The sequence below is a fragment of the Pelobates fuscus genome, chromosome 8 (assembly GCF_036172605.1).
Source record: "Pelobates fuscus isolate aPelFus1 chromosome 8, aPelFus1.pri, whole genome shotgun sequence".
NCBI lineage: Eukaryota > Metazoa > Chordata > Amphibia > Anura > Pelobatidae > Pelobates > Pelobates fuscus.
In genome coordinates, this window is record NC_086324.1 from 165741177 (window position 1) to 165768551 (window position 27375).

General features: G+C 45.7%; 1 protein-coding gene across 4 annotated transcripts in view; it reads left to right on the top strand.

Moving 5' to 3' along the window:
* The first annotated feature begins 11201 nt into the window (after window positions 1-11201).
* Window positions 11202-27375, top strand: part of RGS11 (regulator of G protein signaling 11) — a 110678-nt gene continuing 94504 nt past the window's right edge. For 3 of the 4 annotated variants that reach the window (XM_063430691.1, XM_063430694.1, XM_063430693.1), the window contains exons 1-2: window positions 11202-11305; window positions 23255-23351. In XM_063430691.1, the coding sequence (XP_063286761.1) occupies window positions 11243-11305; window positions 23255-23351 (160 nt within the window). In that variant the 5' untranslated portion in view covers window positions 11202-11242. The remainder of the gene's footprint in view (window positions 11306-23254; window positions 23352-27375) is intronic. The other variant, XM_063430692.1, reaches the window with a different exon arrangement.

The following is a 27375-nucleotide window of genomic DNA, read 5'->3' on the forward strand; positions in this document are numbered from 1 at the left end:
AACACGCTGTGAGATCTACACTGAATAACTATAGTGATATATATGGGATTGTGGTAAACCTGCTGAGATCCGCCGGGGAATCTCAGCAGGGCAACAAACGCAGAGATCCGACCGTGGAAGTAGGAGGGGCCGTGAGCCGGCGCCCTTTCTCCGGCCGGTCGGATCCACGTGGCTGAAAGAGACCCGGCCGCGGCGAGGCGGCCACGTGCGTGAGCAGACCCGGTCGCGGGGTGCTCGCGTCTGACCGCGAGGAACCCCGGGTGCCGGCAGTCTCACACCAGAGCTCGGGGAGTCAGAGGAGGCAGCCAAGCGACTAGTCTCCTGACACCCCGAGCAGAGCGCCCGCAGCCCCACAGGGGAGGGAAACCAATAGAATGGCGCCAGGGAGAGGGGGGGGGGGTAACAAACAACAGGAATCCCCAGGGGCCCCCCAAATACCGCCAACATCCCCAAAGACACAGGGGAAACGAGCAAAAAAAACGGCAGAAATCCAGAAGCAGAAAGAAAAGTAAAAACGAAAAATATAAATAATCTGCAAATAAACCCATGAAAAGGATAAAGGCCATAACTAAAACATTTATAGCATAAAAAATATACAAACAATAAGTATAATCAATATAATATGGAATCAAAATAATGATTATGACTAAATACAATGTACATAACATAGGTATATGCTATAACATAAAATATATACATGAAAATGCAATATATATAAGCATAACAACATGACTAAATTAACAAATATACACCCTAAATAAATCATAATAAAACCCAAAGCCACCAGCTAAAATTAGCGGGAGGCAGAGGTACTCTGACCTGTACTGATGCGGAGCAGCAAAGAAAAAGGAAATGATGCATGGGGAGGGGAGTTTTATAGTACCTAACTTTTTTCTGATTGGTTGTTTTCTGTGCTGCTGTGGAGTTCTAGTAAAGAGAGACTTAAGCAAATACGAAGCCTCCTGTCATGTTATAAAATTCAAAATTCGCTCTTCCATTCCATGTGCTCATTGCCATCATTGTGAGTCAGTTTGCCTCCCAATCTAAATGAGTTTTCCTGAGCACGTCACATATATAGGCAGTTGTTTTGTTTTCGATCTTTGTAAAGCCCTGTACAATCGAGGCCCTTGGCATACAGATTGAATGCAGGCTGAGAGCATCCCTTAATAAATAAACAGTCTCGATTTAACTGGCCGAATTTCCTTTCTGATAAATTTTGATTGGGAACCTGGGTAACTCAATAACACCTAGAATTCACAATGGATATGTCTATATGTGTCTATGTGTTTGCCTGTTTACCTCTTAGTGACTGATTGCTGTGTTTACATGAGTTCTTGTGTGGGTTACTAAGGTCTTTGTATTTTCTTTTTCCAGTGAGAACAGGTCACTTCCTCCCTCCATACAGAGAGCCACACAGAGAGCACAGGTCACTTCCTCCCAGCATACAGAGAGCCACACAGAGAGCACAGGTCACTTCCTCCCAGCATACAGAGAGACACACAGAGAGCACAGGTCACTTCCTCCCTCCATACAGAGAGCCACACAGAGAGCACAGGTCACTTCCTCCCAGCATACAGAGAGCCACACAGAGAGCACAGGTCACTTCCTCCCAGCATACAGAGAGCCACACAGAGAGCACAGGTAACTTCCTCCCTCCATACAGAGAGACACACAGAGAGCACAGGTCACTTCCTCCCTCCATACAGAGAGCCACACAGAGAGCACAGGTCACTTCCTCCCTCCATACAGAGAGCCACACAGAGAGCACAGGTAACTTCCTCCCTCCATACAGAGAGACACACAGAGAGCACAGGTCACTTCCTCCCAGCATACAGAGAGCCACACAGAGAGCACAGGTAACTTCCTCCCTCCATACAGAGAGCCACACAGAGAGCACAGGTAACTTCCTCCCTCCATACAGAGAGACACACAGAGAGCACAGGTCACTTCCTCCCAGCATACAGAGAGCCACACAGAGAGCACAGGTAACTTCCTCCCTCCATACAGAGAGACACACAGAGAGCACAGGTCACTTCCTCCCTCCATACAGAGAGCCACACAGAGAGCACAGGTCACTTCCTCCCTCCATACAGAGAGCCACACAGAGAGCACAGGTAACTTCCTCCCAGCATACAGAGAGACACACAGAGAGCACAGGTAACTTCCTCCCTCCATACAGAGAGCCACACAGAGAACACAGGTCACTTCCTCCCTCCATACAGAGAGCCACACAGAGAGCACAGGTCACTTCCCCTCACCATACAGAGAGCAACACAGAGAGCACAGGTCACTTCCCCTCACCATAGAGAGAGTCACACAGAGAGCACATCCAACTTCCTCCCACCATACAGAGAGCCACAAAGAGAGCACAGGTCACTTCCTCCCTCCATACAGAGAGCCACAAAGAGAGCACAGGTCACTTCCTCCCTCCATACAGAGAGCCACACAGAGAGCACAGGTTACTTCCTCCCTCCATACAGAGAGACACACAGAGAGCACAGGTTACTTCCTCTCACCATACAGAGAGCCACACAGAGAGCACAGGTCACTTCCTCCCACCATACAGAGAACCACACAGAGAGCACAGGTCACTTCCTCCCTCCATACAGAGAGCCACACAGAGAGCACAGGTCACTTCCTCCCTCCATACAGAGAGCCACACAGAGAGCACAGGTAACTTCCTCCCTCCATACAGAGAGACACACAGAGAGCACAGGTCACTTCCTCCCAGCATACAGAGAGCCACACAGAGAGCACAGGTAACTTCCTCCCTCCATACAGAGAGCCACACAGAGAGCACAGGTAACTTCCTCCCTCCATACAGAGAGACACACAGAGAGCACAGGTCACTTCCTCCCTCCATACAGAGAGCCACACAGAGAGCACAGGTCACTTCCTCCCTCCATACAGAGAGCCACACAGAGAGCACAGGTAACTTCCTCCCTCCATACAGAGAGACACACAGAGAGCACAGGTCACTTCCTCCCAGCATACAGAGAGCCACACAGAGAGCACAGGTAACTTCCTCCCTCCATACAGAGAGCCACACAGAGAGCACAGGTAACTTCCTCCCTCCATACAGAGAGACACACAGAGAGCACAGGTCACTTCCTCCCAGCATACAGAGAGCCACACAGAGAGCACAGGTAACTTCCTCCCTCCATACAGAGAGACACACAGAGAGCACAGGTCACTTCCTCCCTCCATACAGAGAGCCACACAGAGAGCACAGGTCACTTCCTCCCTCCATACAGAGAGCCACACAGAGAGCACAGGTAACTTCCTCCCAGCATACAGAGAGACACACAGAGAGCACAGGTAACTTCCTCCCTCCATACAGAGAGCCACACAGAGAACACAGGTCACTTCCTCCCTCCATACAGAGAGCCACACAGAGAGCACAGGTCACTTCCCCTCACCATACAGAGAGCAACACAGAGAGCACAGGTCACTTCCCCTCACCATAGAGAGAGTCACACAGAGAGCACATCCAACTTCCTCCCACCATACAGAGAGCCACAAAGAGAGCACAGGTCACTTCCTCCCTCCATACAGAGAGCCACAAAGAGAGCACAGGTCACTTCCTCCCTCCATACAGAGAGCCACACAGAGAGCACAGGTTACTTCCTCCCTCCATACAGAGAGACACACAGAGAGCACAGGTTACTTCCTCTCACCATACAGAGAGCCACACAGAGAGCACAGGTCACTTCCTCCCACCATACAGAGAACCACACAGAGAGCACAGGTCACTTCCTCCCAGCATACAGAGAGCCACACAGAGAGCACAGGTCACTTCCTCCGTCCATACAGAGAGCCACACAGAGAGCACAGGTCACTTCCTCCCAGCATACAGAGAGACACACAGGGAGCATAGGTCACTTCCTCCCAGCATACAGAGAGACACACAGAGAGCACAGGTCACTTCCTCCCTCCATACAGAGAGACACACAGAGAGCACAGGTCACTTCCTCCCTCCATACAGAGAGCCACACAGAGAGCACAGGTCACTTCCTCCCTGCATACAGAGAGTCACACGCCACTTCCTCCCAGCATACAGAAAGACACACAGAGAGCACAGGTCACTTCCTCCCTCCATACAGAGAGACACACAGGGAGCACAGGTCACTTCCTCCCAGCATACAGAGAGACACACAGAGAGCACAGGTCACTTCCTCCCAGCATACCTAGAGTCACACAGAGAGCACAGGTCACTTCCCCTCACCATACAGAGAGTCACACAGAGAGCACAGGCCACTTCCTCCCACCATACAGAGAGCCACAAAGAGAGCACAGGTCACTTCCTCCCTCCATACAGAGAGCCACAAAGAGAGCACAGGTCACTTCCTCCCTCCATACAGAGAGCCACACAGAGAGCACAGGTTACTTCCTCCCTCCATACAGAGAGACACACAGAGAGCACAGGTTACTTCCTCTCACCATACAGAGAGCCACACAGAGAGCACAGGTCACTTCCTCCCACCATACAGAGAACCACACAGAGAGCACAGGTCACTTCCTCCCAGCATACAGAGAGCCACACAGAGAGCACAGGTCACTTCCTCCGTCCATACAGAGAGCCACACAGAGAGCACAGGTCACTTCCTCCCTGCATACAGAGAGACACACAGGGAGCATAGGTCACTTCCTCCCAGCATACAGAGAGACACACAGAGAGCACAGGTCACTTCCTCCCTCCATACAGAGAGACACACAGAGAGCACAGGTCACTTCCTCCCTGCATACAGAGAGTCACACGCCACTTCCTCCCAGCATACAGAGAGACACACAGAGAGCACAGGTCACTTCCTCCCACCATACAGAGAGCCACACAGAGAGAACAGGTCACTTCCTCCCAGCATACAGAGAGCCACACAGAGAGCACAGGTCACTTCCTCCCTCCATACAGAGAGACACGCAGGGAGCACAGGTCACTTCCTCCCAGCATACAGAGAGACACACAGAGAGCACAGGTCACTTCCTCCCAGCATACCTAGAGTCACACAGAGAGCACAGGTCACTTCCTCCCAGCATACAGAGAGTCACACAGAGAGCACAGGCCACTTCCTCCCAGCATACAGAGAGACACACAGGGAACACAGGTCACTTCCTCCCAGCATACAGAGAAACACACAGAGAGCACAGGTCACTTCCTCCCAGCATACAGAGAGACACACAGAGAGCACAGGTCACTTCCTCCCTGCATACAGAAAGCCACACAGAGAGCACAGGTCACTTCCTCCCAGCATACAGAGAGCCACACAGAGAGAACAGGCCACTTCCTCCCACCATACAGAGAGACACACAGAGAGCACGGGTCACTTCCTCCCTCCATACAGAGAACCACACAGAGAGCACAGGCCACTTCCTCCCACCATACAGAGAGACACACAGAGAGCACAGGTCACTTCCTCCCTCCATACAGAGAACCACACAGAGAGCACAGGTCACTTCCTCCCACCATACAGAGAGACACACAGAGAGCACAGGTCACTTCCTCCCAGCATACAGAGAGACACACAGAGAGCACAGGTCACTTCCTACCTGCATACAGAAAGCCACACAGAGAGCACAGGTCACTTCCTCCCATCATACAGAGAGCCACACAGGGAGCACAGGTCACTTCCTCCCAGCATACAGAGAGACACACAGAGAGCACAGGCCACTTCCTCCCTGCATACAGAGAGCCACACAGGGAGCACAGGTCACTTCCTCCCTCCATACAGAGAGCCACACAGAGAGCACCGGTCACTTCCTCTCAGCATAAAGAGAGACACACAGAGCACAGGCCACTTACTCCCAGCATACAGAGAACACAGGCCACTTCCTCCCTGCATACAGAGAGCCACACAGAGAGCACAGGTCACTTCCTCCCTCCATACAGAGAGCCACACAGGGAGCACAGGTCACTTCCTCCCTCCATACAGAGAGCCGCACAGAGAGCACAGGTCACTTCCTCTCAGCATACAGAGAGACACACAGAGAGCACAGGTCACTTCCTCCCTCCATACAGAGAGACACACAGAGAGCACAGGTCACTTCCTCCCAACATACAGAGAGACACACAGAGAGCACAGGTCACTTCCTCCCTGCATACAGAGAGCCACACAGAGAGCACAGGTCACTTCCTTCCTCCATACAGAGAACCACACAGAGAGCAAAGGTCACTTACTCTCTCCATACAGAGAGTCACACAGTGAGCACAGGTCACTTCCTCCCAGCATACGGAGAACCGCACAGGAAGCACAGGTCACTTCCTCCCAGCATACGGAGAGCCGCACAGGAAGCACAGGTCACTTCCTCCCTCCATACAGAGAGGCACGCAGGGCGGCAGAGGAGAAGATAGTATAAGGGGGAGAGGAAGGAGAGAGCCTGAACATGCCCCAGACTCTGCTGCCGCCATACATATCCCAGGAAAGCCTGTACCCAAAAGGTATGGAAACTGGTAGGTGGCTAAGAATATGTAATATGACTGGCCCAACCGGGATACCGGGAAATTTCCACCTGGGTCCGGGCACACAGCCCCAACATGTCATTTAAATGATATAGCCTTTGGAGTGTGCCAGCCTGTGTCAGTCTGAGGGGAGTAATGAGGGAGGAGATGGGGGCTGGTGAGGCTGCAATTACTCTGCTTGCGTTCAGAGGGAAACCTGTCAGTCACCCTGCACAGTGTACAGCAATTACGGCCGCATGCCTCACACCCGCATTTAAGAACTGCCTCCCGAACACAAGCCCCTCCCCTGGACGGAAGTTGCTGACCTTGCTGGAATGCAGAGGCCAGACATTGACACCTTTACCTACCAGTGCCAGGTAAGCTTTGTGTGTGTGCTAGTGAGTGAGCTTCTCTGTGTGTGTGTGTGTGTGTGTGTGTGTGTGTGTGCATCTGCTAGTGAGTGAGCTTCTGTGTGTGTGTGTGCATCTCTGCTAGTGAGGGAGTTTGTGTGTGTGTGTACCTGTTAGTGAGGGAGCTTCTGTGTGTGTGTGCCTGCTAGTGAGTGAGCTTCTGTGTGTGTGCTAGTGAGGGAGCTTCTGTGTGTGTGTGCCTGCTAGTGAGTGTGTGTGTAACAGTGAGCTTGTCTGTAGTAAATTTGTGTGTGTATCAGAGTTTGTCTGTACTAAATTTGTGTGTGTGTACCAGTAAGCTTGTCTGTTTTTGTCATTAAGATTGTCTGTCAGTGAGCCTATTTGTGTGCATCATTGAGCTTGTGTTTTTATGTCAATGAGCTTATGTATATCAATGAAATTGCCTGTGAGCCTGTGTATCAATGTGCTTGTGTGAGTAAGATTGTCTGTGTCTGCATGTGAGTGTGCTTTACTGTATAATTGAATGACCCTGAAAGGACTAATATTTTGAATTACAAAATGAAATATAACAATATATATATATTAAAACATACACACACTGCATAGCACAATGACTTATGGGGCTGGCATAGACTATTTTTCCAGGGCTGCTTTGCATTCCCAGTCCGGCCCTGCTGGGCTGTCATGGTTGATATCATAGAAAGCTCGGAGCTGTTTCCTCCAGTGAACTTCCTCTTTAATTCTCTTTTTTACTGCGGTTAGTGAGAGGCTGGGACTGGCTGTGTGCCTCGTCTGGGAGACATCATTCATTTTATCTCTTTCTGTGAAAGGTCTCATTAGGGAACAAGCAGAGATTGTTATTCCACAAAACAGAACTAAAAGTTCGAAGGGACTTCATACTTTATCTCAATATAACAAACATAATCGTATTCACTGAAGTCTATAAAAAAAACAAAAAAAAACTGGAAAAAAATGGGAAATTGTGTTCAGGTGTTTTTAACTCCTTCATGACAGATAATTAAATCCTTGTCCTGCTGGGGTTTAAAGGTTTATTAACCATTTAGTATAACAGCGGTTTTGTTTGTAATAAATAATCCTTGTTGATACTGTTTCTTTGTGTAATAAATATGTAAAAGTCACAAAATAAAGTTAAAACTTGCTGCCTGTATTTCCACGCTGAGACAAAGTTCTCCCAACACCCTGATGATGTCACTCACCATCACTGTAGGGGGATGAATGTCGGGGAAGAAGGGTTGAGAGATAAACGTCAGCAGTAAGGTGAGGTTCTACCATTGGTCGTCTATCTCCAGCGCACTATGTGTACCAAATATGCGCAGAATCTGGTTCCAGTCTATCTAATGTCACCGGCGGAGCTGTTACACCTCCGGCATGTAGTTAGGTTCTTTAACTCTGTATGTGCTGTGTTTCAAACTGAAATACATACAGACTCCAAGCACCATAACCACTTCAAAGCACTAACGTAAATATGTAAAGGGGATCTTTCACTTTTAATCATTCGGTCAGATAGGACATAGCACAGCAGGCAGAGCCTGTAACAATGATTGACAGGCACCCAATTCCAGCATGAATTCCTACATACAGAGGGGAGAAATATTTCTCATCCTCCAAGGTGAAGTGTGCTAAATCTTTAAGATTAATTTGAAAACAAATAAAAATAGGGTGTGGCGGAACCAACCTCGCCACTGGCCACTGGATGAGCCTGGTCGCCCGCCTCCTGCCACTGGACTATGACCCCATGTTTACCACTGTTCTTTTTCCCTGCAGAAAGGCTGGTTCGTGCCTTTCTGCGGACTGTTATAGCCATGCTACCCCAGATAGCTATGCCATGGAGCCCAGCCGTATACTGAAAGTCTGTATGAAAGACTTTGGCTCCATGGCGATTGAACTGTATGTGTGTTATCTGAGCGCCATCCGGTAATAATGTGCGCTCAGATCTAAGCTATCTGGGGATAGGTAGAATGTGTATGTTCTATGTGATAAATGTAACAGTATGTATTTTTATGTCTTTTATTGTCCTTTGACTGCCATGTGGTTAATGAAGTTTTGCCTCTGTCCTTGGAGATAATTGGATTACTTCCCAATTATCTCCAGGACAGAGAGGAGGGATTGTGATGCATTGTGGGATTGTAAGCTTGTGATTGGTCAATGTCCAATATGTTTCCCAGTTTCCCATCTGGTCCCCTAGGGGAGTGTCCACCAGGTGGGAGACCTGCATAAAAGCCGGGCAGGTAGCCCCAGTAAATCAGTTCTGCTTGACCCTCAAACGAAGTGTTGTCTCGTTCTTGGGGGGAATTGGATTGTATGCTGTTACAGTGCGACTGCCAGGAGTATAAACTGTTCGTATGGTTTTTCCTGTTCGGCTGTTTACAGCATTCATGTGTTTCCTGTTCGGGAGTTTGGAGCATTCCCCAGGTTCCAGTTCGTGAGATTGGTGAATTCACGTGTTTGCAGTTCGGGAGATTGGTGATTGCAGTAGCTGTCTGTGCATCTGAAAAGGGGAATATCGCCTAAACGTTTTTTAACCTCTTGTGTGCAAAACGGTCCGAGAGTACATTTCTTTTATACATGATATTATGCAACAGAATTATAAACCATTATTTAAAGGGACACTATAGTAACCTGAACAACTTTAGCTTAATGAAGCAGTTTTGGTGTATAGAACATGCCCCTGCAGCCTCACTGCTCAATCCTCTGCCATTTAGGAGTTAAAGCCCTTTGTTTATGAACCCTAGTCACACCTCCCTGCATGTGACTTGCACAGCCTTCCATAAACACTTCCTGTAAAGAGAGCCCTATTTAGGCTTTCTTTATTGCAAGTTCTGTTTAATTAAGATTGTCTTATCCCCTGCTATGCTAATAGCTTGCTAGACCCTGCAAGAGTCTCCTGTATGTGATTAAAGTTCAATTTAGAGATTGAGATACAATTATTTAAGGTAAATTACATCTGTTTGAAAGTGAAACCAGTTTTTTTTTTCATGCAGGCTCTGTCAATCATAGCCAGAGGAGGTGTGGCTAGGTCTGCATAAACAGAAACAAAGTGATTTAACTCCTAAATGACAGTGAATTGAGCAGTGAAATTGCAGGGGAATGATCTATACACTAAAACTGCTTTATTTAGCTAAAGTAATTTAGGTGACTACAGTGTTCCTTTAATATTTTTTTTAATAAACATAAATTTTTGATTTTCACAGAGATCAACAGTAACATTCATGTACAAGCGTGTGCATCAACAGCATAATCTTACATATGGTAATAAATTGCATTTCAGTCAATGTCGGCAGTATGTAATTAACAATAGTAACATCACGTTTGTCGTCCACAATCAACACTTGCACAAATGGTGATCCAACATGTCACAAAACTCGTCTTTCTGTGCTGCACTGCGTCTCCTGTGTATTCCTCAGACTGCGTAAGTTACCCTTTCCATGTAACGTATATCTCAATCATGTGAACTTTATTTATTTGTATTTTTCGTGAAAATATTAAACCATTTCTATCCATAATTTGTTAGAATGTGAAGGTTCACTTTCCTATTTTTTGTTCCAGAACTATTTTGTACCGATGCCGAAATAGTGACATATATGAGTTTGTGACGTTGCTTGTGACCACTGATTTGTGCTTCTATCGGTGTGTTCCTGGTGAGTTGATGTTTTTCTCTTATTCTGTTACATTTTACTATGTTTTGATGAAGCATTTCTGTCTTTCTTTTCTGCACCTTTAAACTTTTTATTTTTATTTTAAAGCAATCAAAAATGCTTTCAATCAGAAATTGTAATATCTAGGCCAGGGGTGGACAAAGGGTAGATTTTGGAATCGGCATTACAATCCAGTTCAGTCTAGGCACAAGCATGGCACACAATGCAAATAAGGAGAACAGAGACATGTATTTGTGGCTATATTCAATTGCAAAAAAAGGCAAGCTCTGTAACAGTGATTGGCTAGGAGCTAAAATGGAGGCACCCAGTTCCAGAATAGAGGTAAATACAGCAGTGTGTTTTTTTTTTTTAATATATTCTTTTTCATATTCCACAAACACATATTTGCTAAATATAAGGAAAACATAAACAGTAAATGACAAATCCTGGTAAGTAGCACTTTTACTTAACAGTAGGGGTTCTACCTTTTCGAAACCTTTGGTGTATATTTGTTTAGCCATCTCAATTCTTCTACATTTTCAGTTATGAAATGTGAGTCATCAACTTGTAAACCATATAAATATAATTCTATTCATTAATACATTTGTTGCCTAATTAATAACACAGGACATTCCATGTGAGTACTACACATTTTTGTCCACAAGGTGGCAGCACAGATGAAAAAAGGTGTAGCCACAGAGCTCAGAGCATCACAGCTCAGTCCTTAGGAACTCAGAAGAACTACATAGCTTGCAAAGAACAGCTTCGCATCAGGAATCACAATGACAATCACCAACCTACAGCAAGGGAAGAACTTCAGAGTACAAATGTCATGTCTGGCCAAGGTAAGTGTCCATGTCCCTCCAGCAGGTAGCATGGGCAACTTTGTCTCTGCAGGAGCAAGGCTGCAAGGATCCCAACATGTAACACAAGGCTGCATCTTATTCATTTATTCCAATAATGTTATCCATGCTGCTACAGAAAGATTAGTAACTGTGCACAATTATAAGCTGGCAGATAGGGACAAGGAGAATTAGACAGTAACTGCAGGCTTTGATCACTTTTTCATTCTAATCTAACTGAGGTGACCTGTGAGCTAACACTCTAACTGAGGAAAGGGAGACTGAGACACAAAATGTGAAGCTGATGGTTGGAGAATTTAAGGGCTGCCCTAGATTGGATTACCAACAATTAGGGAGTTAGTGAAATGGGTAGGTGGTGATTAGATGCTATTTTGGATAGATTGATGATGGTGGCATATCAAGTGAAAGGATGGAGCGATGGGTTAGGTTACAGGATGGGGTTAAGGTGGGGATCAGGTATCTTTAGATGGTGGGTTTCAGTCACAGCTAGATGTTGGGCTTCATTCACAGTATGGCATTCAGTCTCTGGGGGGAAGCTTTGGGTTTAGGGAGAAGCATTGTATTTTACAAGGCCATGTAAAATATTGTACCAGTTACTATATTGTTTAATTGCCCAGATCAGGACAGTTACACTGACAGCTATATATTTCTTATTTTATGGTGTTATACGCATTTAATGAATATTTTCTGTTCTGTACATCCTGTAATTTCTAATGAAAGAAATACCAGTAAATTGTTGTGTGTCTGGGATTAGTGAAAACATGCACACTTACACATACAGGTACGACAACCCACTAAGCATTGCTGGAGACAGGCAGATGTAATAACAATTCAGGTCATTTCTGTGTACGCCCCCCAGGGTGGGCCAGTAAGGGTCCTTTACTGATCACTGAGCCCTCTCTCCTAGATGGTCAAAGTTTACCATATTCTCCCTGCTCTGTGTACTTTGTGATGTATGTGATAAGAGCGTAAAGTTAATTTGTCAGGGAGATTCCCACTGTGATATGACATCTGATTTACTGTTAGTTTTTCTTGTTGTTTATTTCATTTTGGGTTAAACCAGGGCACCAATTTCCCATGTAAAATACTAGGAATTTGCACAAAATGTAATCTGGAAGATTGAGAGGGTCTGTTTCTTACAGCCTTACTGTGCCAAAGAGAATGTAAGGCGTTGTGTTTCTGCTTTTCACTTGGGCCTAATGGGTTAAATGTCTGCTGCAAAAATCAAGTGCAAATGATTGGGTAGGAAAGAGTTAATTTAAAGAGTTCCCAGAGTTTAATGTTCTTTTTATTGGCATATTGATCCCATACCAGCTGTGTGTTTCCTGTCTCTCCTTAGCAGACAGAAAAAAAAAAACACCGGAATTTACAATGGTTTTTATAAATCTATTCCCAATAAACAGAGCACTCATTGATCGTCCAGAATATGGGTGTATTAGGAATCAACAGATACAATTTCACAGCATATTATCCATATTTCGACACCCCTGGGTCTTAATCCGTATATCTGTACGGGCATAGATTGTGCTTTCAGACATAAATTAGATGGTCGTTCCGATATGAAACGTCACACAGATTTTACTAATTTGGTTTTTATCCCAAAAATTCTTCAACACCTATACGTGTTAGCTGTCACCACCCCCACTGGAAGGCCGCTCAGATATCTACTACCCTTTCTGTATAGCAGACGGTTACTTTCTAAATAGGTTTTGCTAGATTTACCTAGTGGTTGTATCCATTTCACAGAACCTTAGACACCACAATTTATTTATTTTCTATCTTGCTGGTTCTGGGAAAATCGCCCAAGGGCACTTCCTTAGAACATGTGTAATGAGTGCTTTCCATTATAAATTGTGTTAGGGTTTTATTTATTTATATATTTTGGGGGATAGAAAGCAGAATATCTATATTGTGCAGATAATAGCCCGTGGCTCTTTATTTAGTTTCTTTTCTTTCTCTCTCCCTCTCTTTACATTCTACAATTTGGGGAGGGTAATTATGGTCGAATTGTAACGAGAAGAATGACAGATGGAGTCAGCTAAATTTGTCTGTTTCAAGGACACGTAAAATAATCGTGTTTTTATTCAAAACAATTCACTACCGTTTTACAGTTTCCTACCAGTAGGACAGCAAGGCTCATATGATGTCATAGCCAGTCAATAAAAACAAACAAACAAACAGGACCTGCAGGTTATTTACTAACGTGACAATTCAGAGCGAATTTAAAACTTTAAATTTAGCTTAAATTTGACATTCAGCTTGAATTATCTCTTTTGTGAATAACCCTGTCGGTGTCCTCCCATAATCCACAGGTCTCCCAAACACCCCAGATTAGGCAGGTCTGCCCTAGTTTGGCTGTGGGTAACTGTGTCGAGGAATGTTCTTATTCACATTGAGAATGACTGCTCTCTGCACATGCCAGCCTTCAGCAACAATTCAAATACTTTGTGCATGCATGTGTTTACCCACAGGGCTTTGTGAATACACGATCCTAGTCATCTGGCTTCCAATTTGTGTTTCTTCATAGGCAGTAGTCAGCCACGTTATTGTCGACTGACGAGCTCTAAATTACAGTCTTTATTTTGCAATTAAGTTTTCAATTTACTGCAAGTCGGCATTTAATGAACAAATCCTATTGATTTTCTTGAAAGGTATCTTGGAGGTTCTCAGACTCATGAAATACACATATTGAAATTCCAATGCATTCAAAAAACATCATAGTTACATAGCTAAAAAGAGACACGTGTTCATCAAGTTCAGCCTTCCTCACATTTGTTTTTGCTGTTGATCCAAAAGAAGGCAAAAACCCAGTCTGAAGCGCTTCCAATTGGCCATCGGGCACTATCCGAGCGCCGGCCCTGCAGTAGTCCATGGCGGGCCTGGTGGGGAGATCAAAGATCAAAATTCCGGCCGCCGGCGGGGAGAGAATGAGGGAGCCAGGAGAGGAACCCGGCGGAGCTCTAACTTGCATCTCCGCCGGGTTCCTCTCGCGAGATTCGGAGCGTTGCCATGGCAACTCTCCGGGTCTCGCGAGAGTGAACTCTAGCCTCACAGGCTAGAGTTCACTCACCACTAGGACCACCAGGGATGGATGCCAGCAGCAGGATCCCCCTCCCAGGCATAAGGTAAGTAGGGAGGGGGGAAATAATCACCCACATCACATCAGCCTCACAGACACCCCTAACACTCACAGCACCCTCACTCACACACTCACACACACTGCACCCCTGACACTCACAGCACACACACTGCACCCCTGACACTCACAGCACACACACACACACACACACTGCACCCCTAACACTCACAGCACCCTCACTCACACAGTTACACACACTGCACCCCTGACACTCACAGCACACACACACACACACACACACACTGCACCCCTGACACTCACAGCACACACATACACACACACACACACTGCACCCCTAACACTCACAGCACCCTCACTCACACTCACACACACTGCACCCCTAACACTCTCAGCACCCTCACTCACACACACTGCACCCCTGACACTCACAGAACCCTCACTCACACTCACACACACTGCACCCCTAACACTCACAGCACCCTCACACACACACACACTGCACCCCTGACACTCACAGCACACACACACTGCACCCCTAACACTTACATCACCCTCACACATACACACATGCACACTGCCTCCCTGACACTCACAGCACACACACACTGCACCCCTAACACTTACAGCACCCTCACACACACACACACACACTGCACCCCTGACATGCACAGCACACACACACTGCACCCCTGACACTCACAACACACACACACTGCACCCCTGACACTCACAGCACCCTCACTAGCACACACATACACACACACATACACACACACACACACTGCACCCCTGACACTCACAGCACCCTCACTCACACACACTGCACCCCTGACACTCACAGCACCCTCACACACACACACTGCACCCCTGACACACACAGCTTCCTCACACACACAGAGCACCCTCACGCAAACACAGCACCCACTCACACACAGCACACACACACAGTACCCTTATCCACATAGCACCCTCACGCAAACAGAGCACCCATCACTCACACACACACACTACACCCCTCACACACACAGACTGCACCCCTCTTGCACACACACTACACCCCTTACACACACATAGCACCCTCACACACACTGCACAATATGCTTTCCTAGCATTTTTGTCTCCTGGTATCCCAACTATGAAGACACCAGAGACAAATTTCAAGCAAACACAGTGCAAGCATGTTATTGAATTTGCTTGCGCTGTGCAGAACAAATACAGGGTCTTTTTCTCATGCCAGAGCTCTTCAGCAGAGCTCTGCGCATGGTCTACCCTGGAAGAGCATTGAACCAACATGCTCCCTTTGTGATGGGGCGTGCTTGTCATTGGCGATGACAAAACACACCCTATCTGGCCCGCCCCCTTTTTAGTGGCCCGCTGTAATTTAAAAATGCCTGGGCCGCATTTTTTTCCCAGTCCGGCCCTGGTATAGACTCTAATCAAACCACCTCTTCAGGCAGAGAATTCCATATCCTTAGTACTCTTACTGTAAAAAAAATCCCTTTTCTTTGCTTTAGATGAAATCTCCTTTGTTCCAGTCTAAATGTGTGACCTCTTGTCCTATATATAGTCCTATGTATTAATAAATTTCCAGACAATGGTTTGTATTGGCACCATTCCATTTATTGGCACAGCCTTACTTACTGTTGTATCCCACCATTCCATTTATTGGCACAGCCTTACTTACTGTTGTATCCCACCATTCCATTTATTTACACAGCCTTACTTACTGTTGTATCCCACCATTCCATTTATTGGCACAGCCTTACTTACTGTTGTATCCCACCATTCCATTTATTGGCACAGCCTTACTTACTGTTGTATTACCATCTAGACCATTTGGTCTGTTTCCTATTGTATATCCATTGTTACGAGACTTTGGCGCAGCCCTTACCAACTTCTTATTATTACATCTTGTTTTTTTAAGGATCTTGAGGGATTCCCTTTTGGGTTGCTGCCCCCCTATCTTGTTATCTAGCGCTGACTCTCCCCTCTACTTGTGCCGATTATATTTGTATAATGTTATCATATCCCTTCTGAGGCGCTGTTTGTTGTCTATAACAATTCCCAAATCATTCTCGTGTGTTGTTATCCATAATTCACTACTGTTTAGCGTCTAAGTTACTTGTGCATTCTTTAACCTGAAGTGCAGAACTCTGCATTTTTCTACATTAAATTTCATCTGCCATTTTAGTGCCCAGTCCCCCAGTCTATCTAAATCCCTCTGCAGCAATATCTTGCTCACATTGTATTACTTTAGTTTTGTGTCATCTGCAAACACTGACAAATGGCTTTCAATGTTTATTTCAAGGTCATTTATAACTATCATATGACAAAGAATGGGCTGCTTTGTCCTATGGTCAAGTGCGAAATTGAGAAAACGTGATAAAAGGCAGAGCTTTCGCTGTGAAACTTTGTCAATTTCAACAACCGTTACCAGTAGCGGGAATGGGAAACAAGCATGATCCAGCCCATTGCGAGAATTAATCTGTCAAGGCTCCCACGGTCTCACAAACCCCTGTACTGTACTCCTGCACATGCGTGAGAGTACGACATTGATGCAGTGCCTGGTACATGAAGAAGGATTGTGGATTAATTATGGCGGGATCTCCGAGGGAGAGCTTTAGGTAAGTATTTATCCATTCAGCTCCCACTTCAGGCCTCTTTACACGTGTGGGAATGTCACCTTCAGAAGGCATTGCAAAGTCACCCAAAAGTGACACAGCAACTTTAAGAATACTACTGTGGAATCTTTCTTACAGTCACAAGATTAATTTGCAGCCAAGTTGTTTCAACCATCCATTGATAAAATGTAATAACAGTGAGGAATAAAATAACAAGCTAAATGTTCCCTTTCTGGTTAAATAATGGAATATCATTATTAATATTATTATAATTATTAGTATTTTATATATGGTATTTTAGTGGCTGGCTAAGCATCAAGGGAAGTACCCACAAATCCCTGCAGTACCAGAGTTAGCCATTACTGGCGTAGATTTTCATTTGATCACAAACTTCAGTATTGAGTGAAATTTTACACCAGAGAAATATCTGTAAATCCTTCCATCTGTCTCATCTTAACAGCACTAAAATACGACGAGTACCCAATCATCTAAACAAAGGAGACATTGAGCGTTCCGGGAAACTATCCTCTGCCTTCTCGTCATATCTAAACGTTGTGACACATGTGTACAGCTGTCTGCACATCAAGTATTGGCATAAAATATGTTCATAAAATATGTTCATCGCTACCGTAATTAGAACAAACATCCTTTCAATGCCTTAAATGGAGAGGCCAGGTGCAGAGAGAACGTTGGAGAAGGATAGAAATCTTTAGAAAGCAGCTATTTAACCCATTATAAAGTGGTTATGGTACACTCCCTCACCGCAGTTCCACAAGAATTTTTAAAACTGGATATCGGACTCTGCTGTACGGGCCTAGAATTCGCAGTTCCCATTTTAGTTCTCTGCAATTACCTGTTTTACCAGCATTCCAACATCAATACATAAATGATAATAAGTTATCTCTGCTATGAAGACCTCACACTCTAATAAACTGACATTGGTGGATTAAGGCTTGGATAAATGTCAGGTCAAATTCTCTTTTACATCCCTGTTACCTGATTGTCTGCAGAAGGACTAAGGGGATATTTCTTTTTTTTTTGTCAATCTTTATTTTATTTGTGCTTAGAGAGAACAAAGATGCCTGCACTGCCACAACAGCTGGTGTAAGCAGGTATATAAACATAACATAACATTGGTATGGCATTAAGAAACATTGCACATTTTTTCATTATAATTATCAGATTATGGAACAGGTTGTTTAGTAAACTTAAAGTATATCCAAGCTGAACGATGTTCCGCTTACAAGTGGTAAAGGAAACCCGTAAGGGTGAGTTAAGTGAAGTGAAGTGGGCCTCACCTGCATATTAGCAACATGCACATCGTACATTATGGTTCCTCGTAATTAGGCTAGGAATTCGCTCGGAGTAAGTCCAAGCATAAATGGTTGCAAATTGTCAGTCATATTTACAGTCAGAGTTCCCAGCGAGGCTACACACAGGCTAAATGAGAGACTGATTGATAAACATTTGGGTACGGTAACGTTTAACAGGAAGTGGGCACATCTCAACACCGAGCTCCCTAGGTCTGTTTGTTACTTAAATCTAATCTCCGGCGTAGGTCAGCCTATGCTCGGAGATAACAGTGTGAATTACCCTACCGGGTAGCTGCTATGCTTATGCCTATTTGTAAAGAGGCTACGGGACCCCTAGGCATCACATCCCCCGTGTTCCAACCCTGCGCTGTAGCACAGGCTTCGAGCATGCAATTTGGAAAACATATATACAAGTATGCAGTTAATGGCACATTTAAACCTTCCGCTGTGTCTCAAGGCCTAACAGGGTGGGAATTAGAGTTAGAGTGACATGCGTTTAAGCATCATTGTGCGGTATTATATGCATTTTTAGTATGAGAAAAGTCAGGCACAATCGAAACAAGTAAAGAGATTTTTGAGTCCCGGTCTAGACGTGCAGAAACATCACATCTTAGGCAGTCGAGATGGGTTGCCCAGCGGTGGGAAAGTCCAGAACATTAGGGACTTGTAAATGGCCACGTGAGCTAAGTCCGCACCTTGTCCGCTTCGTGTTCAGCAACCGCGTGTGGTAAATGTGTGCGTGTCTTAATGTTAGGTTTCATGTCCCGGTTAGGAAGTCCTTGTAGGCTGGGTATGTCTCTGGTGTGTAAAGTATTGGATATGGAACGCCTAGGAGTAACAGCCATCAGGTAACAGGTGAGATTTGTCGTTTAATTGGAATTCATTGGTTATCAGGTGTGCCCCTTCAAGGTGGGGAGTTTAGTGCCCATCGCCGAAGGTTTCTTGTCCGGTCTGTTGGGCAGAGAGATAAAGATCAGACATTACCTCTACTGGGTACGGCCACGGTTAGGAGAGCGCCCCCAGGGGCAGTAGGATGCGGGTATGTGGCAGCCGCCTGCTGGCCCCAGGTCTTTGTGAAGGCCTGCACCATCAATCCACCAACTTGGTATCTCTGTGAGGCCGGGTTGATCCTCAGTTGGGCGCCGTGTAGAGTGTGGATGTTTTGCCGCCGCCTGCGGTGGCCTACTCTCCGGCGATGTGGTCGGTGCCTGGGAGGGTTCCTCCAAGTAGTCTTTGGCCTGGGAAGGCTTTTGGGACGGCCATTGCCAGTTGCCGCTTTATTGTACAGGGGGTTCTGGGTGGTCGTGCGTTTCATGCTAATACCTGTCCCCTTTGGGGGGGTTTGAGAGGTATACTTGCTTGGTCTCCTTCGTTGGTGTGTTATGTATACGTGGGTTGGGGGTTCGGCGGGAGTTAATGCCCTGTGGGGTCCCCCTCTCCCTCTCACCCGCTTGCAGCCGTGTGCTCCTCCGCTCCCCATTAGCTGTCATCATACGCTCCTCCAGCTTCTCCCAGAATCGGGTGAAGAGTTCGTCGATGCGTTGTAGCATGCCATCCAGCACAGCGCTCTCGTCTGGCCTGGACTGTCGCGTGTTTCTGATAGTGAGTGTGTTCGCCATGTTGCGAGGGCTCTCTGGACGGCAGATGACCACAGGCGTAGCCGTCTGCCGGCTGTGCGGTAGGTGAGGTGTGCTGGCGTGGACCGAGATAACCCCCGTCGGTCCAGGGGGGGGGGGAGTGTTTCCCGAGGTGTCCCGCCGTGGTTAATGAGTCTGGAGAGCGGCTGTCTCCCCAGGTCTCTTCCTTGTGTAGGCCGCAAACCTCGTTCCAGCAGCGATGTGGTCGGGAAAGGCACCGTCTGGTGCAGCAGCCTCTCCCGGGTCGCGGTATAGGTTGCGATAGGCAAATGTCGCTTTTTGGGACTGGATCACCCCGGATTATGTCCCCATACGCGGGAGCCCTATTCGGGCACGTCTGGTCTGCTAGGCAGTTAGGCTCCGCCCCCGACTAAGGGGATATTTCTTTACAATGCAGGATTTAGTACTGGATTCAGGGTACGGATTGTAGGATTTAGTACTGGATTCAGGGTATGGATTGCAGGATTTAGTACTGGATTCAGGGTACGGATTGCAGGATTTAGTACTGGATTCAGGGTACGGATTGCAGGATTTAGTGCTGGATTCAGGGTATGGATTGCAGGATTTAGTGCTGGATTCAGGGTATGGATTGCAGGATTTAGTGCTGGATTCAGGGTACGGATTGCAGGATTTAGTGCTGGATTCAGGGCATGGATTGCAGGATTTAGTGCTGGATTCAGGGTACGGATTGCAGGATTTAGTGCTGGATTCAGGGTATGGATTGCAGGATTTAGTACTGGATTCAGGGTATGGATTGCAGGATTTAGTACTGGATTCAGGGTATGGATTGCAGTATTTAGTGCTGGATTCAGGGTACGGATTGCAGGATTTAGTGCTGGATTCAGGGCATGGATTGCAGGATTTAGTGCTGGATTCAGGGTACGGATTGCAGGATTTAGTGCTGGATTCAGGGTATGGATTGCAGGATTTAGTGCTGGATTCAGGGTATGGATTGCAGGATTTAGTACTGGATTCAGGGTATGGATTGCAGGATTTAGTGCTGGATTCAGGGTATGGATTGCAGGATTTAGTGCTGGATTCAGGGCATGGATTGCAGGATTTAGTGCTGGATTCAGGACATGGATTGCAGGATTTAGTGCTGGATTCAGGGTATGGATTGCAGGATTTAGTGCTGGATTCAGGGTACGGATTGCAGGATTTAGTGCTGGATTCAGGACATGGATTGCAGGATTTAGTGCTGGATTCAGGGTATGGATTGCAGGATTTAGTGCTGGATTCAGGGTATGGATTGCAGGATTTAGTACTGGATTCAGGGTACAGATTGCAGGATTTAGTGCTGGATTCAGGACATGGATTGCAGGATTTAGTGCTGGATTCAGGGTATGGATTGCAGGATTTAGTGCTGGATTCAGGGTATGGATTGCAGGATTTAGTACTGGATTCAGGGTACGGATTGCAGGATTTAGTACTGGATTCAGGGTATGGATTGCAGTATTTAGTACTGGATTCAGGGTATGGATTGCAGGATTTAGTACTGGATTCAGGGTACGGATTGCAGGATTTAGTGCTGGATTCAGGGTATGGATTGCAGTATTTAGTACTAGATTCAGGGTACAGATTGCAGTATTTAGTGCTGGATTCAGGGTACGGATTGCAGTATTTAGTACTGAATTCAGGGTATGGATTGCAGTATTTAGTGCTGGATTCAGGGTACGGATTGCAGGATTTAGTGCTGGAGTCAGGGTATGGATTGCAGGATTTAGTGCTGGATTCAGGGTACGGATTGCAGGATTTAGTGCTGGATTCAGGGTACAGATTGCAGGATTTAGTGCTGGATTCAGGGTATGGATTGCAGGATTTAGTGCTGGATTCAGGGTACGGATTGCAGGATTTAGTGCTGGATTCAGGGTACGGATTGCAGGATTTAGTGCTGGATTCAGGGTATGGATTGCAGGATTTAGTGCTGGATTCAGGGTACGGATTGCAGGATTTAGTGCTGGATTCAGGACATGGATTGCAGGATTTAGCACTGGATTCAGGGTATGGATTGCAGGATTTAGTGCTGGATTCAGGGTACGGATTGCAGGATTTAGTGCTGGATTCAGGGCATGGATTGCAGGATTTAGTGCTGGATTCAGGGTACGGATTGCAGGATTTAGTGCTGGATTCAGGGTATGGATTGCAGGATTTAGTACTGGATTCAGGGTATGGATTGCAGGATTTAGTACTGGATTCAGGGTATGGATTGCAGTATTTAGTGCTGGATTCAGGGTACGGATTGCAGGATTTAGTGCTGGATTCAGGGCATGGATTGCAGGATTTAGTGCTGGATTCAGGGTACGGATTGCAGGATTTAGTGCTGGATTCAGGGTATGGATTGCAGGATTTAGTGCTGGATTCAGGGTATGGATTGCAGGATTTAGTACTGGATTCAGGGTATGGATTGCAGGATTTAGTGCTGGATTCAGGGTATGGATTGCAGGATTTAGTGCTGGATTCAGGGCATGGATTGCAGGATTTAGTGCTGGATTCAGGACATGGATTGCAGGATTTAGTGCTGGATTCAGGGTATGGATTGCAGGATTTAGTGCTGGATTCAGGGTATGGATTGCAGGATTTAGTGCTGGATTCAGGGTATGGATTGCAGGATTTAGCGCTGGATTCAGGGCATGGATTGCAGGATTTAGTGCTGGATTCAGGGCATGGATTGCAGGATTTAGTGCTGGATTCAGGGTACGGATTGCAGGATTTAGTGCTGGATTCAGGACATGGATTGCAGGATTTAGTGCTGGATTCAGGGTATGGATTGCAGGATTTAGTGCTGGATTCAGGACATGGATTGCAGGATTTAGTGCTGGATTCATGGCATGGATTGCAGGATTTAGTGCTGGATTCAGGGTATGGATTGCAGGATTTAGTGCTGGATTCAGGGTATGGATTGCAGGATTTAGTGCTGGATTCAAGGTATGGATTGCAGGATTTAGTGCTGGATTCAGGGCATGGATTGCAGGATTTAGTGCTGGATTCAGGGCATGGATTGCAGGATTTAGTACTGGATTCAGGGCATGGATTGCAAGCTCCAGAGATCAGACAGCTTTACAGCATCTTTCTCCCAGCCATAGCTCACAGACCAGAGGGAAAGTATATGACAGGAACACTTTCTGTAATTATCTCAGCATGCTGGCAGTGTGAACTAATTAATGCATAAAATAATAGTATAAAACTTGTACTGTGACTTGCTAACCCACTAATAGCGCCTCACTAGCTGTAATTACTGTATCTCCGTCCATTACATACAGATGGAACGTCTGATCGTGGCCATGCAGGACCCCGACGTTGGCATCAAAATGAGGAACCAGCGTCTTCTAATTACAGTCATCCCACATGCAATGACAGGTAAATCTTCACCTTCGTGGTAATCCCTTTCCCAGAGTCTGCCATCACCATAAATACTGTGATCATTTTCTGTGTCGTGATGTTCTGACCTGCGATTCTTGTATGATTGCTGGTAAATCGAGCAGGTACAGAGACCAATCATCATTTCAATGTGCTGAGATAACTAATAGGGCGCCAGACTACATGAGTTGTAATGCTCCATGCCCAACCCTCGGGAGCACAAAAATATTTTCATGCAACATCTCTGGGAGGCTATAGAATCACATATAGAGTTCTGTTTTGTTTCAAAGGTGAGCAGTCCGTGTATAATGCCCAAACACGTACAATAGGTTTTCATATATAGAATCTACAAACAGCACATTATACAGTGTAAACTGTATAATCAGATTCAAAGACATTCAGTGTAGTATAACACTTACATATTACAGAGCCATGCCAGGCTCTGTATGTTGCGCCCAAAGATGCCTAAAAGGCAGAGATGAAGGTCTGGAATAGGTGGTCCAATATCACAGATTATCCAGTGAACCATAATCCTTTCACAGGGTCACTATAACTCTCATAAGTCCTCTGGATCATCTGTGACATTGGACCACCTATGTCAGACCTTCATCTCTGCCTTTTAGGCGTCTTTGGGCGCAACATACAGAGCCTGGCACAGCTCTGTAATATGTGGGTGTTATTCTACACTGAATGTCTTTAAATTCCACATGTTAACTTGATACCGGAGAAACTGACGGAAGCCAAGCACAGAGAGATGGACACAGGTTTCTTCAGGAAGGAAGAGATTCTTTATTGGATCACCGATCGGGACTCAGAGGGACTAATGTCACCAAAATACAGCAAGTTCTGAGCCCAGGACAATAGTGCAGGCTCCTTATATAGGCACATAACTCCTCCCATATTAAGCTCCACCCGCACATTCTCTTGACCAATCAATACAAATAAGAATTAACTTCCTGCTTGACCGCATGGCTTGTCCAGCACAATGGAGGAGGGGAATACTACATCCTGTATTCTTGCACATGCTCAGTACACTACTGATCGTATCTTGCCTCGTGCAACCAACTGATCGATACGTCAGCATATGCACGTACACATGCCACGTGGTAATCTCGGCCTACTAAATTTATTTTTACCGAGATTCCACCACATTCCCCCCTTTGATGCCTCTTGATATTTCACAATTACTTGAGGCATCACTTAACCTTGGTTTGCATACACCGCAAGTTACCTTGAACCAGACCAGACTTATCTTATGATGTGAATCTTCAACACTCATCTTCCTGCATTGGTTCTCCCTGATCTAGAGCCTTATATTTATAAATTGCCATTATCTGTGCAGCAGCCTTCCTCTCTGCTATATTTTCTATCAGGCTTTGCACAGACCTAACTACTAAGGGTATAAGACACGGCAGGAGTAGACACAACATTAAAATCAGTAGGACTCCACCTACCACTGCCTTAAGCCCTCCAAACCACTCATACCAGCTACCAAACCAACTACTTGGATTATACCCTTTCCATACCTGAGTAGGCACATGCGCTAGTTTAACCATATGGCTAGTAAGCTCAGCTATTGCTTGCCCTTTGTCATCTATTTGAAGACAGCAATTGCTCAGGTTAAACTTCCCACATACACCTCCCTCTACTGCCAAAAGGTAATCCAAGGCTAATCTATTTTGGTATACTGCTGTCCTCATCCTGGTATTATGCTTCGCTAGAAGATTGAGCGCTTGTGATGTCTCGTTAGTAATGATCTCAACCACCGCCTGTAATCTTATAATACGGTTGAGCATATAAATTGGGGTTCTATAACCAAAGGTACCGTCCTCTGCCCACGTGGCTGGCCCATAGTAATCTATAATACGCTGGGGAGGCCATTCATTATCTTCCCAGGCGCCTATCTCTATGGGTCCCCTTTTCTTCCTATGATTCACATCATACACTTTAACACCTAAAGTCTCACCTGTTTCAATAGGTAACAAGAAGAAGGATGGTTTGAGCATACCCAACACACATGCCCCTTCCCAGTCCTGTGGCAACTCCGAATAGGCTTTCTTACCACAGATCCAGTACAAATTTGTTGGGGCTCTCCAGGTAGATGTGATGGATAGATCAAACCACACATCCTTTAAATTGGCGTATCTAGCAAACGGGTTAGATGGTTCTGAGACATTTGAAGCCGACCACCAAGTTGTATTCTTCGTATCATCATCATAAGCTTTTTGCCCTAGACAAGTTAATTCTCCTACAGAAGTATTATACATCATTCCTTTCCTCGCTATGCAAACATAACCTATGATGGAGGTCTTTAATCTCCACTCAGATTTACCTCTAACACTCATATGATAATCGGCTTGTGTAGATATTAATTGGTCAACTGCCTCAGAACCGGACATTACCTCCTTTGCTTCCCAAGGCCATTGGTCTCCCATGTTAGTACCTCCACACACATAGCAGTTGGTAACATTAAGACTACCGGCAATACTTCTAAATCAATAAACAGGTTTTTAGCATTATGGGGGGTCTTATTATCTATGCTCATCTCTTCATAAAAGGAATGGTATACTTGATGAGTCTGGGAGGATACCGTATCAGTCTCTATCCCTATAAAAAATACTGTCCCAGGATCTAAACCCGTCCCATATATTTGAAACCCAAATAAATTACCATATTTATCTAAGAACTTGTCGCGGTTATTTATAAGTATATGGACTGGATTGCATTCCATAGACTTACAATATGGACTAGTAGGCAACTTAGTCACAATCATGTCCTTGTCTACTGTCTGTCCCCAAGTTGCCCACCCCACACAAGACCAATATGGGCAAAAGTTATAATCTTTATTTGGGCATCTAGGACTCACATATTTATTTTTACTACTGGGACAAATATATTTATCGTTAGACCCATACGTCCTCTCCCATCTAAGATCCCCACATACATTCCACGGCTTTCTACCACTTGATATCGCCTTACACGCATCAAATAGCAGAACACCCGAAGAATGTACGGATTCTAGCACCGTCTTATTAATTAGGGTCCCCTGAGGATCTCCATTCCTGAGAGTCAACCAAATTGTACGAGGTTGATACTCTGGACTGAAGCACTTAGGTTCTCCTACTCCTAAATGGCACACACTATATTCTATATTTAGGTATCTACATCTTGATACATCTCCTTTACACTCGTATTGTGAATGCCAAATTAGGGTCTGGGAAATATGGTTACCTGTTCTTGTAGTCTTAATGCATACCTCACAGCTAGGAGTGTCGGTACCTCTACCTTCCTGAATATAAAAATACACATATAAAAACATTATTAAGAACACATCTTTCGTCGTCATCCTCAGTCTTCGTCCGTACGAAGGCACCACAGCTTCCAGGATGTAAGGGCTGCAGGGAATGGAGTTCTGCTCGTCTTCACAGGGGTCCCTTCGAGACTTTTCCTGGCTTATATACTATACGTCGGGGAGCGGACAGGCTTTATTATGGCCTTCTCACTCACTTACCAAATCTCTGAAACAATAAAATTTGTAATCCACAAAGTTCCTCGTCACTCCGACTGAGTCGTGCGCTTTAACCGGATCTTGCAGGGATTCTCTGGATCTGCTGTAACTTGCCAAGAATCGACTGCTGCTGGTTTAACCCTGGAGTGATGTATCCACGGCGTCACTTCGGCTACTTTTATCGCTGTAGGGGTAGACAAAAGAACAACATAAGGACCTCTCCACTTGGGCCCTAACGGTACATTATTCCACTCTTTAATCCACACTTGGTCTCCTGGGTGGTAACTATGAACTGGGGGATAAATATTCACAGGTAATCTATCTTGTACCCATTTCTGTACCTCCTCCATAGTCTTACCCAACTCTACAACCTGCTGCCGGGTAATTCCTTCTCCCAACTGACTCAAATCCCCCCTTAAGTTACCAAGTACGGGAGGTGGTCGCCCATACATGATTTCAAAAGGAGAGAGGCCCATCCTTCTGGTAGGTGTACTGTGGATTCGCAATAGAGCTATG